At 41.5% G+C, this 17,101-nt stretch overlaps 1 protein-coding gene across 4 annotated transcripts in view; it reads right to left on the reverse strand.

Annotated features, from left to right (window-relative positions):
• sptbn2 (spectrin, beta, non-erythrocytic 2) overlaps window positions 1-17,101 on the reverse strand; it is a 37,065-nt gene that overhangs the window by 2,203 nt on the left and 17,761 nt on the right. For 3 of the 4 annotated variants that reach the window (XM_061803150.1, XM_061803149.1, XM_061803151.1), the window contains 35 exons: window positions 13,329-13,480; window positions 12,999-13,172; window positions 12,815-12,906; window positions 12,592-12,672; window positions 11,768-11,883; window positions 11,430-11,542; window positions 11,128-11,315; window positions 10,924-11,041; window positions 10,673-10,831; window positions 10,280-10,582; window positions 10,001-10,154; window positions 9,492-9,886; window positions 9,120-9,383; window positions 8,829-9,040; window positions 7,745-7,882; window positions 7,442-7,661; window positions 6,836-7,372; window positions 6,231-6,433; window positions 6,060-6,150; window positions 5,790-5,936; window positions 5,416-5,679; window positions 5,078-5,302; window positions 4,905-4,994; window positions 4,463-4,741; window positions 4,239-4,369; window positions 3,942-4,146; window positions 3,486-3,860; window positions 3,141-3,385; window positions 2,924-3,062; window positions 2,766-2,850; window positions 2,398-2,594; window positions 2,165-2,292; window positions 1,993-2,068; window positions 513-685; window positions 247-420 (listed from right to left, as the gene is read on the reverse strand). In XM_061803150.1, the coding sequence (XP_061659134.1) occupies window positions 247-420; window positions 513-685; window positions 1,993-2,068; window positions 2,165-2,292; window positions 2,398-2,594; window positions 2,766-2,850; window positions 2,924-3,062; window positions 3,141-3,385; window positions 3,486-3,860; window positions 3,942-4,146; window positions 4,239-4,369; window positions 4,463-4,741; window positions 4,905-4,994; window positions 5,078-5,302; window positions 5,416-5,679; window positions 5,790-5,936; window positions 6,060-6,150; window positions 6,231-6,433; window positions 6,836-7,372; window positions 7,442-7,661; window positions 7,745-7,882; window positions 8,829-9,040; window positions 9,120-9,383; window positions 9,492-9,886; window positions 10,001-10,154; window positions 10,280-10,582; window positions 10,673-10,831; window positions 10,924-11,041; window positions 11,128-11,315; window positions 11,430-11,542; window positions 11,768-11,883; window positions 12,592-12,672; window positions 12,815-12,906; window positions 12,999-13,172; window positions 13,329-13,480 (6,643 nt within the window). Of the gene's footprint in view, window positions 1-246; window positions 421-512; window positions 686-1,370; window positions 1,449-1,992; window positions 2,069-2,164; window positions 2,293-2,397; window positions 2,595-2,765; window positions 2,851-2,923; window positions 3,063-3,140; window positions 3,386-3,485; window positions 3,861-3,941; window positions 4,147-4,238; window positions 4,370-4,462; window positions 4,742-4,904; window positions 4,995-5,077; window positions 5,303-5,415; window positions 5,680-5,789; window positions 5,937-6,059; window positions 6,151-6,230; window positions 6,434-6,835; window positions 7,373-7,441; window positions 7,662-7,744; window positions 7,883-8,828; window positions 9,041-9,119; window positions 9,384-9,491; window positions 9,887-10,000; window positions 10,155-10,279; window positions 10,583-10,672; window positions 10,832-10,923; window positions 11,042-11,127; window positions 11,316-11,429; window positions 11,543-11,767; window positions 11,884-12,591; window positions 12,673-12,814; window positions 12,907-12,998; window positions 13,173-13,328; window positions 13,481-17,101 lie in introns of all 4 variants that reach the window. The other variant, XM_061803152.1, reaches the window with a different exon arrangement.

Raw genomic sequence — 17,101 nt, forward strand, 5'->3', positions numbered from 1 at the left:
ACAATGACTGAATTACAATATATTTCCTCTTATAGTGGCTGGGGGTGTTTAGTTTGTGGTAGAGTGTACTTACTGTACTGTGAGGTTTAAGAAAGCCTTCATATACAACTACATGATTTAAAACATCACATCTTAATATTTACTTTCATTAATACATACTTGTACTAATGATTCTTTTTTTTTTACATTATGATAAAAATATGTTTTATCCTCTACTAGTGAGGATAATGCAAACCATCAACTCACCGTAGCTTGAAAACATGTTTCCTCTTCTTATAGTCATGCGCAATCTCACAAACAGCCTCTCCAAGACTGATTGGGACTTCTCCGTGGTATGGAATACCATTAGTAGCACTCTTTCCATCTTTGTAGAAACCGAGGCTTCCTTTTCTTAGGACACAGTATACATTCTGCCATGACCTGTGATATAATAAAAATGCAATTAGTAGCGTATAGGTTAAAAAAAAAAAAAAAAGTCGAACGTTTTGTTGACTTTAATAAACATGTATTACCTGGTCGCTGCCTTCTTACTATGCGACTCCATCTCTTGTTTTCGACAAAGTATACCCTCCATGGTGTCCGGATCAGACTCGGCTCCACCTCGGCCTGGTAACGTGGCCGACGGCTCGAGGCGTGAGGACGCTAAGCCGCTGTCTCGACCTGGTCCGTTTTCTGACTCCGAGCCCTATGATTCAGTGCAGAACATGACTACAGGTGGACGTGAACAAGCAGAATATTGATGGAAGAAAGTGGGGAGCAAAGCAGCTATTCCGAGGCTGACATGGCAAACTTGAATGGCAGTCGCTTCAAGTGTATCATTGACAGTTCAACAGTTGTGTATAATTATACATTATCACAACACTGTATGTATGTTTAATTGTACATTTACAGTTAAGACATATTCCGTAATTACATTGTAGCCACAATTCCTGGAAACGTATACAGGGTATGCTACACTGATCATACTGCAAATAATTCAGAAATTCACGCCAAGAATAATTCTTTGGGTATCTTTTGTTGAGTGCATGGTGATAGCCAAGTCCAGGAGTAGCTAAATAAACTGCAACATATAGGGATGGACTAGAGCAAACTATAAATTCGACAATGACAACCACATATACGACTCTACAGTCACTCCTGTCCTGGTCAATATGAGCACATATATAAGAGCAGATGTATACTTAAACCATGAACACCATCTGTCCATGAATCTGCATCATGCCTTGGAGCGCAGCCGGCAAATAGAGGCCATGAATAAATGATTTTACTGGACATGATAAACAAGCGATGGTTGTGACAGGGAGCAATGACGCTGCAGTTGACCAGGAGCTGAGCAGAGGCTACAAAGCTGACCAAGTCTTGGTACTCACACGCTCCGGCTGCTTTGGCTTACACACACGCTTAGCCTCTGATTTCGATCCCATTGACAATGATAGCGATAGCGACTGCTGGTAAAAACGCAACAGGACAATGTTAAATCATGTCAACTATTGAAGAGTTTCTTCACTAATAAAACAATTCTCGTTTTTTTTATTGTTTCAACTGAAGACTTAAAAAAAAAAAGTTCATGTTTACTTTCCACAATAGTCTGTGTGGATTCAACATAGCGCTCCACTGAAGCTAAACAAAGATGGTGGTGGTGATGTAAATTCCTCCCAGCTTAAAACAATGTTTGTATCTGACAAAGGACAATGCTGATAAGTCATGTAGGTGAGGTGAAGACACATACACTCACAAACAGTACAGTTATACAACATTTTCAAATGACATTTAGAATTTTGACCAAATTTAGGATACAAATGAAGCAGGCTTTCGTGACAAAAAATGTTTTGATCTTTAAATGTTGTACTTTATCACTTCCACACTAAACCACACTAAGTAGTGTTGTCATCTCACTGCAAAAAGGATTAAACTTTTTGTCTTTTAAAATAGGACTTGAACCGCCCTAAGTCTGAATCCATGATCACGACAAAATAAAACAAAATCTCTCACCTGTGATGTGTCATTGTCACTGTGCACTCCATTCACAGACACCGACTGATTCAGTGTTGTTTGGTCTAGACTTGTTCTGTGTTTGATCAAGAGATAATGCACATTACCAAACACAATGTTGACACTGTGGACACGCAGCTCTTTGCTCGATAAAAATCAACCTTTGGTTTACCTGGCCGCAGAGTCATGCACTTGACTTTCTGCCTCCGACTGCACCACTTCCTCGACCGGGGCTGGTGTGGGGGGGCGTCGTGCCCTCTCCTCTTCCTCTCGCCGCCTCTGAATATCCTGCTCCTCCAGCTGAATAAAAGAACCTCAGTTGTCAAATCTGAACTCAACCCACCGAGACTGAGGATTAAAGAGTTAGGCTTATGTCACAATTTTATTTGAATTGACTCTACTCACTGTAGTAAGTTTCTCCAACTGGACAAAACGCTCTTCCCAAGAAGCAGCGAGTTTCTCAAAGGCCTCGTGGCGCTTTATCAAACTTTCCACCTCGTCTACATTGGAGCCTAGGTCTGCTGTCCGGACAAGAGGTTCTTGCCCAGCCAACCAAGACTCTGCGACATAGGCATCACGTCCAAACTGCAACACCTCCAGCACTGGGAGGCAAGGATAAGAGTCGGTTACTTTTACATTTGTGGAACACTTATCTGGTAACTGAAGCAAATGGCACCTTGAATGTGCCATCTTACAAACAGTAAAATATGAGGAGCAAATGGCACCTTGAATGTGCCATCTTACAAACGGTAAAATATGAGGAGGTTACATACTAATTTGTAAGTAGTCCATCTTGTCCTGCCAATTCTTGTTGATCTTGTCTCTCTTTTCTTGTAACTGAAGAAGCTTTTCCTGGATCTGAAAATGATGCCGGGATGAGCACTGACATAATTTTCATTGTGATCTGCGAATCAAAGCAAGAGAATTTTACCTCGTCAGTGGCATAGTGATTATTGTTGATGAGGGTGTTTCCCATGTCAATACAGGCTGTGAAGCTGTCTGCTCGGGTCTCGATCTCTGACTTGATGTCTTGATGATTAGCAATGACCAGGTCTGCAGAAGATACATCCCTGTAAGAAAACAATGGGAAGTAAGGTACAAGCCGTAAACACAATATGGTACATTTTGCAGTCCCATTATGTACTAACCTGGGGCTGTCATGCGCATCGATCTGCAGGTTGACCCCATCCATCCAGAGCATGAGGTCTCTCACCATGTTGAAGAAGCGGAACTTTTCGACAGTGTCGAGGAGGAGTACCCTGCGGGACTCACCAGCCTCAAGGAGACCCTGCCAAGCAGAGCTCACAGCGTGTTCACTGCGGTTAATGTCATCAGCTTTCTCTCCAGCGTAAGCCTTTTGCAGCCTTGCGGCATCATCTTGCACCTGGTTCACCTTAGGGTAAAAAGGAAGATAGAGGGATTAGATCTTCCACTCACAAACCCTTCATAGGAATGTCTGTATCAAAATAGGAGACATTTAAACAGCTGATCACCTGTCCACTGAGGGCCTGAATGTCATTTTCAAAAGTATTGTGCTGTCTGTGTAGATGCTGGACAGTGTTTAAATCTCGGCCAAGGTCAGACGGTAGCGCCTCCCGCTTCTCCCTAACACGCCCAAGAACCTCCATGGCATCCTGATGGAAGCGGTGCAATTCATAGGAGGCTGCCAACATCTGTGTGCGTGTGTCAATCAGTTCCAGCAGGTCAGCCCAGGCCTCATTTAGGCCATCTTTCCACTCGGCGACGCTGGCGTTTTCCGGGTGACCAGATTCAATGAGGTCGTCTGCCAGTCCATTTACGCCATCTACACGCTCTTGGCCAATTGTGCTAGTATCACGAGCAAACTCACGAAACTTGTCTCTCAGCATCTGCGGAAAGAAAAATAATGAAGCCAACTACATTTCCCAGAGCACCGTAACAGGATTTGCTGGGGGTGGAATAAAACTTACTGTGACATGCTCATAGTCCTGTCCTAGTTCATGGGAGCCAGCCACCACCTCCCTTTCTGCGATCCACTGTTCCAAATCATCCACTTCGCGCTTTAACTGGGTCAGACGAAGTCTCTCCTGAAGCCTCCCACGGCGCTCCTCTGCGAGGTCTTTCAACCCAGCGTACAACTTGTCGACTTGTGCTTGTCTTAATGTTATTCTGTCACTGGCAAATTGAACATGTTCCATGCCAATTAATTAGTGGTTTGGAATGTACTCTTTCAAGATTTCTGAAGAACAATTTATGCATCCTTTTACCTTTCTGGATGCTCACTGGTCACCATTAATCGGCTGCTATTGGCTAACTGGTGAATGGTCTGGGCGTAGTCTTCAAGCGCCTGTTCTAGAGTCTGATGCTTTTTAACCATGACTAGAGCACTCTGTTCATCCTGAGAGGCAAAAAATTACAATGAGTTTACATAAAACAGACAATGTGGAAAATGGCAATAAGTCAATCCTAGGGCGGATGCATCTAGGCTGACCTTAGCCTTTTCTTCCGACATCATGTGCAACTCCTGCTCTCCCATCCAAGCCTCTGCCTCTGCTGCATCAGCATAGAACTGCTGGGCTCGATTGGCCTCTACTAGACGAGCATGGCGTTTGTCGGTCTCGCCAATCAGCTGGTCCCAAAGTTCTTGCAGCTCAACAAGTCGCTCCTCAAGAACAGACTGCCGCTCCTTGTCTACCTGGCTTTGAGTCTTTCCTCGTTTGTGGATGTCATCAATTCGGGGTTGATGTCCCTGGATCTCCTTTTGCAATGTCTGATGTAGAAACAAAGAACATGATCAGATTCTACCGGTTTGTATTGATGCTAGAATGTGCTCGGGTCAGAATCATGAAGGTAGCACCTCCCACTCTTCTTTCTACCAACCCCCGGCTTCCTGCATTATAGGATAATAATAAAAATTAAAAAAAAAAAAAAACCTGATTCTTCTTGATCAGTAGCTGTACTGTCGGAAGATCTTTTCCATGGTCTGTAGAGGTTGCCAAAGGCATCCTCTCTTTCACCCATAACTATGGGGAACAAAAAAAGATTGAAGTCAATTAAGAAAAAATAGAAACATTGTGGCAGACTTGTTTCTTATAATTAAACCCACTATTTCATCTTCCAGGTCTCTGTTGAACTGGTGGGCCTCTTTGGAGGCAAGTAGTCGCTGTCTCCTCTGTCTAAGGGGGTCCTGAAGGCTGGAAAAGCCGTCTGTGACACGCCTTTGTTGACCATCTACCTCAGAAAGTCCAGCATCTTCCTGAGACAAAGCTAAGGCTTGAGACTGCAGTGACTGCACTTCCTTCTCCCTGACCTCCATTTGGTGCTCCAGCATCTAAACACGGAGAAAACAGTGCAACACAATCAATCACTTTACAGACACAACCAACATGAATTATTCACCAGAATTTTTTCATGAATAGATTATTGTTCATTGCGACAACCTACCTGATGCTTTTTGAGCAGGATGTTGACACTGGTCAAATCCTTGCCATAATCGTCACTGTTCAATTGACCCTCAAGGTTCTTCACCCAGCCGTCCAGAGCACAGCAACTCTGTGTGAACAACTCTGCTCGATTGGCATCAAACAAGCACTGGGCTTTGGTGCGGGTGGTGTTTTCTAATTCCTCCCACTGACGCTGTAGGTCCTGGAGGGTTTGCTGAACAACAGGTTTCAACTCTGGCTTCTCTGCCACAAGAGCCTGGCCCTCCTGTTATAAAGAACCCCCAAAACACGAGAGCATTCAGATAATTAGTGACGTCATTTCCCTCCGTAGTTTTAGATGACAAATAATAAATATTGTAATATTAATAGTCACACCTTAGCGATTTTGTCTAACCAATCTTTGTTAGAGGCCAATTCTGCCATGAAGGCCTGGTGTTTCTGCCACTTGCTGTGAAGATTTCGAGCCTCGTCGTATGACATGTCTTGAGCCGTCAGCATTTTCTCATTGATCCATAATGTGAGCTACAGTAAGAAAGCAGATACCCAAGAAGGATGTTGTCTATCATGTAATTGTCAAAATAGTTTCAGCCTTTTTTTTTTTTTTTTTTTTTTTTTAAAAATCAAAACTGATGTGCTATTTTGTACCTCCTGCCCATCTTGGAGGAAGTGTTGGAGTTCACGGTTATCCTTAAGTTTTGCCAGCAATTCACTGGCAGCAGTCTTATTCCTGAGATGCCTGGTCAAAGTGAATGAGAAAGTTAAGAATGTAACATATTCACAAGTACAAAATGGTGTCTGTTTTAAATATGTTCCAACCTTTCCTGAATAGAATCTACTTTCTCTTGGATCTTGTCAGAGTTTGCATTCCCATCATTAATGAGGCGCTGTCCCGCCTCCACAACACCAGTTATCTTCTCCTCGCTGGCATCTGTGGTGGTGAGGAAATCTTCGTATTTTTTAATGGCCTCGTCCGCACCCTGGAGACTTGTTGGCATTTCTGTGTGGGATAATACATACTCCTACAAAGAGAAAAAAAGAACATTCTTGAACGCATTTCTTCAGTAATTCTTGATAATGTCCATAAGCCTAAAATTAGTAACATTTGGGACACAGAGAAAGAATTAAACATTTTTTAAAAATCTGTCTGGGTTTATCCGCCTTATTGAGTCGTGAAAGAACATACTCTCTATCAAAGTCAGACATTGATAGTTCTAAATAGTTGTTTTACTTTCAATTGAACACATTTTGTTGTAACTTAATCATGACAGCAACACAGTGGTACTCTGCTTTGCACACCAGCGGGAAGCCTGGTGTTTGCTCATAACTAGCTTGGACTATACAGTACTCTTTAGATATTTTTAGAATCACTGTGGTCATGACTTTCTGGAAGAAACATTAGCACTGTAGTCCCTTTTCCTAACCTGGGTGTTGAGGAAGGCCTCCGCCTGTTTTGCATCTCTTAAGAATGTCTGGAAGTCGAACGCCTGGGCCAAAAGACTGTGGCGGTTCTCCCACATTTGACGCAGCTCATGCCAGCCAGTATCCAGCGCCTGGAGCCTTTGAGCCAGGAACATGTGTTGTGCATCTGTTTGACCTTGGGTCACCTCTTCACCAACCACTCGCATTTTTTCATAGTCCTCCTTATAGTTGTCCACCTCATTTTTGATATTCTCATGCTGGGCTAACAAACTCTCAGCCTCAGGCAGAGAGGTAGGAATGTCCTCTGAGGCCACAGCTGTCTGGGTGCGGGATAGCCAGGACTGGAAGTCATCTAGATCCCGGAGGAATCCCTGCAGCTTGCTGGCCTCACCCAGTGACTCTTCACGCCGTTTCATGGTAAAGTTCAACTCCTCCCACACTTCCTGTATCCCTGCGAGGCGGTCGTGAATCTCCCCTGCTTGATCAGGATGTTCGTTGGCCAGTTTTTCTGCCTCCTCTTTCAGGTCATCTAATTTTCCCTGTACGGATGCAAACGATATTTTTAACATTCTCATTCCTCCATACCACACCCAGAGGTTACTACATACCTGAATAGCTTCTAGATCTCTCTCCATGCCTGCGAGTTTGCGCTGTAGTGCCATCACTCCAGTCAGATCATTTCCCAAGCTCTGAGTAGATTCAATTACTTTGGTCTTTTCCCTCATCCATGTTTGAATCTCATTACATTCCAGGTGGTAGTTTTGGATATTTAGTGCCGACTCCAGGCCTTGTTTCTTTTGAGCAGCCAGTTTCTGGAATTCTTTCCACCTAAGATGATACCCCAATTTTTTTATTTTTTTTTGGGGGGATATTTTGTATATAGCATTACTAAGAAGATTTTTATCTCTAACCTGTTGTTCAGATGGTCACACGTCTGGTGGATTTGGTCTTTGTTGCAGTTGTCAGAGGTTAACAGCTGCTCAGCCACCTTGTTCACATCGGTGACACTGGTTCCTACGTTGTTCATTTCAGGTTCCAGTGTTTCAAACCTGCAGCCACACAGGAACTCAATTTGTCGTCTGTACTACATTATTAAATTTGATCAGTGATGAGCCATCAGCAAGGCCTTCTTTCCTGATCAAAACACTATCAGAGACTCTGAGCTATTATTACAACTGCAGTTATATCTTTTTTTTCCATGAAATTGAAGTCATTTCTTTCACATTTAATATATTCTTAGCTTCACTGCTTCGAGTAAAGAAAAAAAAATTGTCTCATCTGAATTCAACCTCTCTGTGATGCTATATCAATTACCAGTAAATCTGGGCAGGAACTTCAGAATCAGTAGTGCTGGCCAAAGTACCATAAAGTATATTGGGGCCATGGGAGTGTTTCTTTAATCACCATCAAATTTAAAATGTGAAGTTAAAAGTTGGTTTACACCAACTAGCCCAAAACAATTTCCTTTCATTTTTCCATCCTCTGATTTACTGGTCAGAGCAAGCCAAGGTTGACTAGAAAGCACATCGATAGCGATCCACAGACATTAACACACTCAATAGTCAAGATCTCTGGTGAGAAATTATGCATTTAAATATTTTTTTTGTGGTGTCATCTGATTAATATTGATTTTGAACCACTCCAGATAAGGTACAAGGCACAGTTGTGTTTTTGGATAGTATTGATGGTTTCTATAGTTGCGACGTGACAGTTCTGGTATTAAGAGGTGGATTAAGTCTGGTAGGTGGTCAGTGAAGGCCAAGGTAACAAATCATGACATCATCATGACAGGACAAAATAAATGATACAGAATACACAATTTAGAATTAGATTTTTTGGTCAGCTGTACCTCGTTTAAAATGCAAAGAGTGAGCATATTCTATAATTGCTGTGTTTTATTTTGATGTGTGACATTGTTGTTTGTGAGAACTAATTACTTGGCATATGTCACCAGTAATTGAGGTATCTTTTCACATTTTTTACTTCTAAACTGACCTTTGCTGCACCACTTCCAAGTCTTCAAGTTTAGTTGGGATCTCCATGCCATGTAACCACTTTTCTTTTTCTTCTACCCACAGTTGGCAGGCACCTGCTTCACTGAACATGCGATAAAGTGCTAAAGCACCTTCCAAGGCCTGGCGCCGAGACACTGACAGAGATTGTAGCTCTTTGTAGCGCCGCTCAATAGCAGGTAGCCGGCCCTCCACCTACAATGACAATATAAAATATAATTAAGTATGACAGTCAGACAGCATGATTTGACATGCATGGAAAAACCATGCATACCTCAGGGAAATTAGCATAGGTTTCTGGCAGTGCTTCATTTTGCTCATGCAGGGATTCAATGAGAGGTTGGTGGCTCTTGATTTCCTCCTCTATTTCCCTTTGCTTGCGAGCTAGAGTTTGGGTGGAAAACTCGTCATGACCCACGTCTTGGCTTGACACTTGTCTTAGAGTTTCCATTAGCCAAGCATCCATGTCATTAGCATCCGTTAGGAACTGATGCAGGGCCACTGAGTCTTTAAGTTTCTGTTCTCTCAATTTTGTTGTCTGGCAAAAAGAAAACGCAAGAAATCAAAGATGACCCATCTAAAGATTTTTTTTTTTCCACTGGGCATACCTGTGAAATACTTTTAAAGAATTTTGATTACCACGCACCTCCTCCAGATGTGTCCACTGCGCACGAATATCTTTAATATTTTCTGTGATCTCGGGGGCTCCAAAGTTCCCCTCGTTCACTAAAGCTTCCCCTGCAGCAATGCTGTTACTCAGTGGGCCGTAACGGGCTGCCATCTCATCCCTGAAAGCCTCGTGTTTACTGAGCAGATGAAGGGCAGAAGTGAGGTCCCGGCCACACTCTCCGCTGGTCAGGATTTGCTCCTGCTCTCTGATCCAGGCCGCCTCCTCTCCCAAGTCCCACAGGATCTGCCATAGGCGACGAGAATCCTCCAGGCGTTCTCTGCGTTGTCCAGCAAGCTGCCCAAGGTCCTCATAGGCTTGGCCGAGCAAGTCGACCTTTTCACTCACCAGTCCTGGCTCGCAGGGTTTGTAGGCTGGATATTAGAAGGCCAAGAACATAATTAAGCCATGTCAATAGCTAGTGAAAGTACGTAAGTGTTGCTGAACAGAAAATGTAGACAATGAGCTAACAATTTTTCAATCCTCACCTTGGTCATGGGAAGTGAAGCGTTTAGCAGCTCCCTGCACTGCTTTGATTCTCTCAGCCTGAGCAGATATATCTGCCTCTACGAGAGTATGTTTCTGAAGTAGGTCCAAAACATCATGCAAATGTTTGCCACTGTCTTGGGACTGCAGACGACTCTACACACAGGAATAGAGGGGGGGGAAATCAGTAGTACAAAATAAAGAGTGTATTTCCAATAATCACAGTCACTCTAGATGCATCCTGGTTGAACAGCGGTGTGTGTAAAATGGTGCATCTCTACCTTCATGTCAGCCATCCAGTCCATGATGTAACGCATCTCTTCAAACAGCCTTTGTAGGTCTCGATGGGCATTGAGTCGTTCTCTGCGTGCAGCCAGAAGCTCCTTGAGGTATTCCCAGAGACGAAGCACATTGTCCCTTCTTGCAAGCACACGTCGCACATCATGGTATCCCTCTGCCTCCAGCTCTTTGGCAACAGCCTCAACAGCAGCCACGCGCTCCCAATACGCACCGATGTCTGTCTCAATCGCCTCGTGTTTACGAGTTGCAGCTTCCACTGCTCCCAAATCAGTTCCAAAATTGTCCTGATGGCAAAAGTCAAATGAGATTTCCAAACAAATATATGTTGTGCTTTTAAGATGGCTATAAGGAGATTCCAAAAAAAAAAAAATCACCTGAGACACCAACCGCTGATTCTCACTCAGCCATGTTTCCCGCATAGCAGCTTTGCGGTCAAAACGTGCTGCAAGCATCTCTAACTTTTCTTGGCGGATCAGTTCATTTCTCAGTGCCAGCTCACGTTCATGCTCTGCCTTTTCAAGTCGCTCCCATGCCTGCGTATACAGAAAATACAGGAAGTAAGAACCACACAATACTACTACGACAAATTGATACATGTATCAATCTGTTGTGGATAAGTCAATACCTTGTTGATGTCAGAGATGAGTTTTCCCTCTCTCGGCATGTAAACTTTCTGGTTGTTTGCTCTCATCTTGCTCTGGATAGTAAAGAGGAGGACCTCTAAGTTTCCTTTCTCTGTGAATCTGTGGTGACAAACAATTTTTGTTAAAAAAACAAACAATGAAACAGAACAAGATCAACCAGTGTCACCATGCTTTTTGTGACTTACTTGGGTGGTTTCTCCACAGTGCGGTAAGAATTAAATGCCTGGAGCTGATTCTGCACAGCGCTGAGTGAGTTAGCTAGCTGCCGATCATTCAGAGTCACTATTGTCTGCTCAATCCACTCCAGCAACTCTGTTGCCAAGGTCTCATATTTGTCTATCAGCTGATCAGCCTCAATAGCATAGTCAAGAACCTGCAAGAGAGATATAAGAATTAAAGCAACTGGCCAAGCAAGTAGCAACACACACTATGTAGTTATGATTCATAAGAATGTATGGTGAGTGTATTAATTCACAAGACAGCTAACCTTGCCAATACGTTTGCCCTCCACTGCTAGTGCTTTCATTTTTGAGAAGTAATGGTAGTAGGTTGCCACATAGGTAATGATGGACTTCTCATCCGGCTGATCAACATTAACATCTGGGGGAACACACACAAAAAAATAAGTGTTTTGAAATATGTCCATACTTTCCAAGTACAATGCCTGAGGTTACTGATGTGACGTAGTGCCATGTACACTATAATTGATCTTGGTAATCCATCAGTCAGGCTATGGTATTAAACCACTAAGGCTTACCGGAAAAAAATGCTGTAGTTGCAAGTTACATAAGGCTTTGTGTGTTTATAGTGGCTTCACCCACTCACCTTCTGGGTCCAGCAGCTTTGTAAGGCCCATCTCCTTCTCAGCCACATTAAAAGCATTCTGGAGATTGTAGTGAGCATTGGACCTTTTCAGGGTGTCAAACTCAATCAGGTCGGGTCTGGAGAGGCCAGGAAACAATTATTTTAATAGGAACAAACTGCAGTGGGAAGTGGGAGGGGGATTGAAATTCATCATCACCTTATTATGATAGAGAATTAAACCTTGAAATCAAATTTATAATCTCTAAACAAGTGATAAGTCTGATAAAACCAGGAAATAGAAAATAAACTGATTAAAGCAGAGGACTTCTTTTGCAATCAATCATGTGCTGCTTCCTCTATACCATGAACAGTTATGTTAATGGTAGTGTCAGACTTGTATACTGTAAGCATCCTTCAGTAACTGCACTGAGAGCAATAGTAACCTTCAATAACATTTAACCACAGTATCATATCACAGACTTTCATGCACATACAGTTCAACAACCTATTCAAACGTCGCTATCACTGATGGGGTGTGCAAATGACTCACCGAGAATGGCTCTACATAAATTGTAAATTAAGTGGGTTATTATTCCTGTGATTTAGGTCATCTCACTCCTAGTTTTATTTTTATCTTCAGCCATCCTATAGACGAAGGAGAAGACCTGAATAAAAATGCCCCTGAGAAATGTGATGGCACTGTAACAAGTGATACAGGTAAAAAAAAAAGTGCCCACCACCAAAATCTTACTTTGAAAACGAGTACTATTCAAAAAGACCAAAAAGCACTAGTTTCATTGCACATGCCGATGTAGTAAGCAGTTCAAATTCAAGAAGTCAATGACCTGTGTTTGTGTACGATGGCATTGAACGCTAAACCATCCCTCCAGCTGGTAGTGAAGTTGTGGATGTTGACATTGGGGTAGCTGTGAGCCCAGGACAGAAGTGATAAATCATTAACTTGACACACAGATAAAGCAGAATCTACTTTAGGATTGTGTTGAATAGCATAAGGAGCCTAATATATCTTAAATATTTAACAACTCTCCTCTCCAGTGGATTTCTCACCCAGCAGTTTTCATTTGGCACCACAGCAGAAGGGCATCTTTTGCGGATTTCTTCTCTTTATTGTCCTCTGTCTCGACACTGATGTCCTGAATCTGTGGTCACATCATTCATTCATCTAAAATGGTGTTTACATAGCCTAATGCTGGATTACAGTAAGAGAAGGAAATTAGCATGCTGTTATTACTTGAAATCGAAGAATTATGGTCCAAATGAGGCCCAAAGTAAGACGGTGATTTCCATCCACAATATCATGTGATCCCATGTTTTCAAGATGGACCTTTTGCTCTTTGAGGAATTGCAGGGCTTTATCAACATTTTCTAAGCAGTGGATACGCATGCGGCCTTTAGTGGGTTTTGGCTGTTAAAAAAAAGGGAGGCAAAGATGATCCAGGTTGTAAACGCCAGTAGAGAAAAAAAAAGTCACACAATGATGATGAAATGAAGTACGTGTCCTTCCTCATAACTTTCAGTGCTAGAAAGGGGAAAGAGATGGATTTATTTCTGAGATACTGACCAGTTGTTCTCCCGAGAGCACTTCCAGCAAGCGAATAAGCATACGACCATCACGCAGGTCCATGTACAGGTCACAAATGCGACAAGTGACTCGGCCTAAATGAGAGTTCACCCATTTGGTGAAGGTCTTCTTTTGTACAGCTTCACGCTCATCTGAAAAGAAATCACAAGGAGAATCAATCATGTAGAATTAAAAATAAAACCACGCTCCAACTGCGTTGTATGCTGCTTCTCCCCTCCCCCAAAAATAAAATCTACAACTTTAAACCTCAGCAAGCAGACCTGAGATCCAGTGCACTTCACAAACTCCAATTCCAATAAAGTTAGGATGATGGGTAAAATGTAAATAAAAACAATTGTATTCTGTTTTTGCAAATGTTTTTAAGCATATTAAATTGAATAGACCACAAATATTTAATTCTCAAACCAATGAATGAATTTATTTAGCAAATATTCTCTCATTATGATTTTGATGCCTCCAAGACAATCCCAATAAGCCGGGTTAGTGCCAACAACAGATAGGAAGGTTGAGGAATGCTTTTGAAAAAACAGAGTGAACAGGTTCATTGGAAAGAGGTGAATGTCATTATTGGATATACAGTTATAAGGAGCATTCCTAAAAGGCTCAGTTGTTCAAATGAAAGGATAGTGTAAGGTTCATCAATTTGTGAACAAATGCATCATCAAAAAGTCAAACGGGTTCAGAACATTTCTCAACAAACAATTGCAAGGAATTTAGGGATTTCCTCTACAACACTCCATCAAATAATCAAAAGATTCAGAAAATGTGGAAATGCTGCAAGAAACCGGAAAGGCTGAAAGCCAACATTGAAAACCTACATTAAAAACAACATATTGCCACAGGGGTTCAGGTAATCTTCAAGTGGTCACTACGTTTACAAACACCCATGGCATAAGTAACTTTCACATCTGGTAAGGTGCCATTAATGCTGAAACATTTTCAAACACCATATGCTGCCATCCAAGCAATTTCTTTTCAGGAGCATCTGTGTTTATTTTAGAAAGACAATGCCAAACCAGATTATCCACGTCTTGCAACACTGTGGGATTCCTACTAAAAATACTGGAGAATTCTACCTACAAGGCTGGAATAATTATTGTCTTCCGATCACAAAAAGATTGAGCGTTAGTAATGTATGACCATAGTAAATATGCCCCTGATCTAGCTTTCTGAGAATGTTTGCACTTTCCAGGCAACAAATTCAAAATGAGTGAATATTTTGAAAAAAACAAAGCTTAGTTTGAAGATCAAATACCTGGTCTTTGTAATATATTCAATTGAATATATGTTGAAAAGAATTAGCAAATTATGAGATTCTATTTTTTTTTACATTTTACACATCATCACAGCTTCAATGGAAGTGAGTTTCGTACATAAGATATGCCATTAAGATCCCTGGTTTGACGGGAAAAATTTCTCATTTGTTAAACCAAAGTTTCATGACATTTCTGATCATAACATTCTGATGATTATACAACAAAGCAGACATAAACTTACAGTACAAATGGTTGTCACTATACTAGTGAAATTCTAGAAAAAGAATGAATGAATCAAACTCTTCACAGCAGCTCAGACATATGGACCAAGGGAATAAGAGGCTAATCCTTCTTGACCAGTTAACAAGGTGGCCTTATTTCTTAGACATGATGTCTCCCTTTTGAAAATGCTATTCTGGCATGGCTCTTCCTGCAATTACTGGTAATACGAAAATAATAAATATCGCATATTTATAGGCATGCATGAAAGGTATTTGACCATTTATAGAGTAAACATCGTAAGTATGAGTAGGTAACAAATAACATCTGCCACTTTGCAAGTTTATTAATAGACGAAGTCCTAAAGGACAAGGTTCAGCAAACAATATGAGGAACTATAAGACAGCAATTGTGTAATCCACCACTGGCAAACAGAGGGGGGAAAAAGTCAATTCTAAAATTTCAAACATGTTTGCTAAGGTGGCGTAATACCACAGTGCACTACACTTGAACTACATTGCAAGCCGAATGAAAGTAGTTCCTCTGAGTTCTCAAACATTTGAAAGTGTGAATGTGACAGAGTGGTTGTCGTTCCCTCTGATCTTTCAAAATGTAGTGACATTAAAGCTCCAATTGTCCAACAATTTCACGAGCCTATTAATATCTTTACTTGACAAGGTTGAGTTCTATTGCAACACCTTGATGACACTATCAGCTGACTGCAGATGGTCATCCCAGTTATTCCAAAATGACTCAAAGGCAAAATGATTACCGGTAATCAGTCTTATGATCCTTTCAAATTCTGAGATAGTCACTGCAAAATAAACTCTTAAGGCTTGCTCAGCACTTCATGAAAAAAAATGCAGCGCATTGTGGGATGGAATTTCCAACAGTTATGACACCAAGCAGTTGAGGTTGTTGCAGAATCAAATGATTGTGTTTTAAAAAGGGCAGCATTGTGATGTTCCGTGGCACACCCCTATTGTTAAATGGCGCACCTTTATTTATAAAACAGTCTGCTATTACCAATCGCTTTTCTGTACACTCAACTGACATTTTACAGTTCAGTGTGACAAACCAAGGCCACATAATGCTGATCATTTTTATTGCCTTATGATACACTGACACGGAATGCGGTTATTTGTCATTGCTGAGACTACAGAGGTCGTCATGTTGCCTCTATTTTTCAAAAGTAAAAACAGCATGGATTCCAATATCTTTGAAATATAAAGTGCGTGTTTTTTTGGATCCAAGTTTTGTCCAAAAAAATCCCAATGGTACTTTTAGCGGCAATAATGAGAGATGTATTTTCCTGGCCAGAAATCAAAGTGAATATGATTAATTTCCTTTTTTTTTTTTTTTTATTTGGAAGAAAATACAATCCCAAGACAAAGAAGAAGTGAGAAGTGTTCAAAAGTTTTAAATCATAGCAGGCCTAGAGGCATGCTGGTGGAGTGGAAAGGGCCAAGTAAGATGTTTCTTGTCCTACATACAGTATCTATGTCATAACCAACACTGTTCCCTGCATTTGCTTTTTTTTTGCTGTTTTAGAATGTTAACCACTTTATTGTAGACATTTAATAATGTACAAAAGTACGTTTATTGTATGCTCATGGGAAAGCAGAGGTGTATTATTGTGACTCTGCAGTGGAGGAGGCTCCATTCCTCTATACTATAGGCTTGGTCATGTTGGGACAGAGCTCTCAAATTGAGGTGCATACAATGAGGCAGTGGACAGGAGTCTTGCAGACGACACGCAGGTACAGTTCAAGTGCAGTGGCCCTAATGACAAGACAAATGAAAAGAAATTGTCTTACAAACAGACAAGTGCTTCATTTAAATAAAAAAAAAAAAAAATTCCAATACTTTTTACCATAGGCCCAAGAAATACAGCAGTGCTACCAGCAGCAAATGAAAAAAGAAAAAAAAAGGGAACCACAGTGGGTTTAAGAAAAAGAGATCTCTTCGTACAAAATGGGGTGTGTGTTTATTACAGCTCTTGCTAACTAACATTGTATGGCGAAGTTGACTATTTCGACTATTCTAAAGAAGAAAAATATACGAAAAGGCAGCTTGTGTTGCCAAAGGAGTGACTAGCTTTACAAAGCAAAGACCACAGATAATGGAAGAAATGGAGAACCTACTGGAGAATTACCCAGTCAAATCATGGAGGGTGACTCCCGGCGTAACACTTCCTCCTTCCCTCTCAAGTCCCTCCGATGCATCCGGCCGGCCACGACCAAAAAGGTAAATGATACACATTTAAGTGGCTCTAAG

This window comes from Syngnathoides biaculeatus, chromosome 18 (assembly GCF_019802595.1).
Source record: "Syngnathoides biaculeatus isolate LvHL_M chromosome 18, ASM1980259v1, whole genome shotgun sequence".
NCBI lineage: Eukaryota > Metazoa > Chordata > Actinopteri > Syngnathiformes > Syngnathidae > Syngnathoides > Syngnathoides biaculeatus.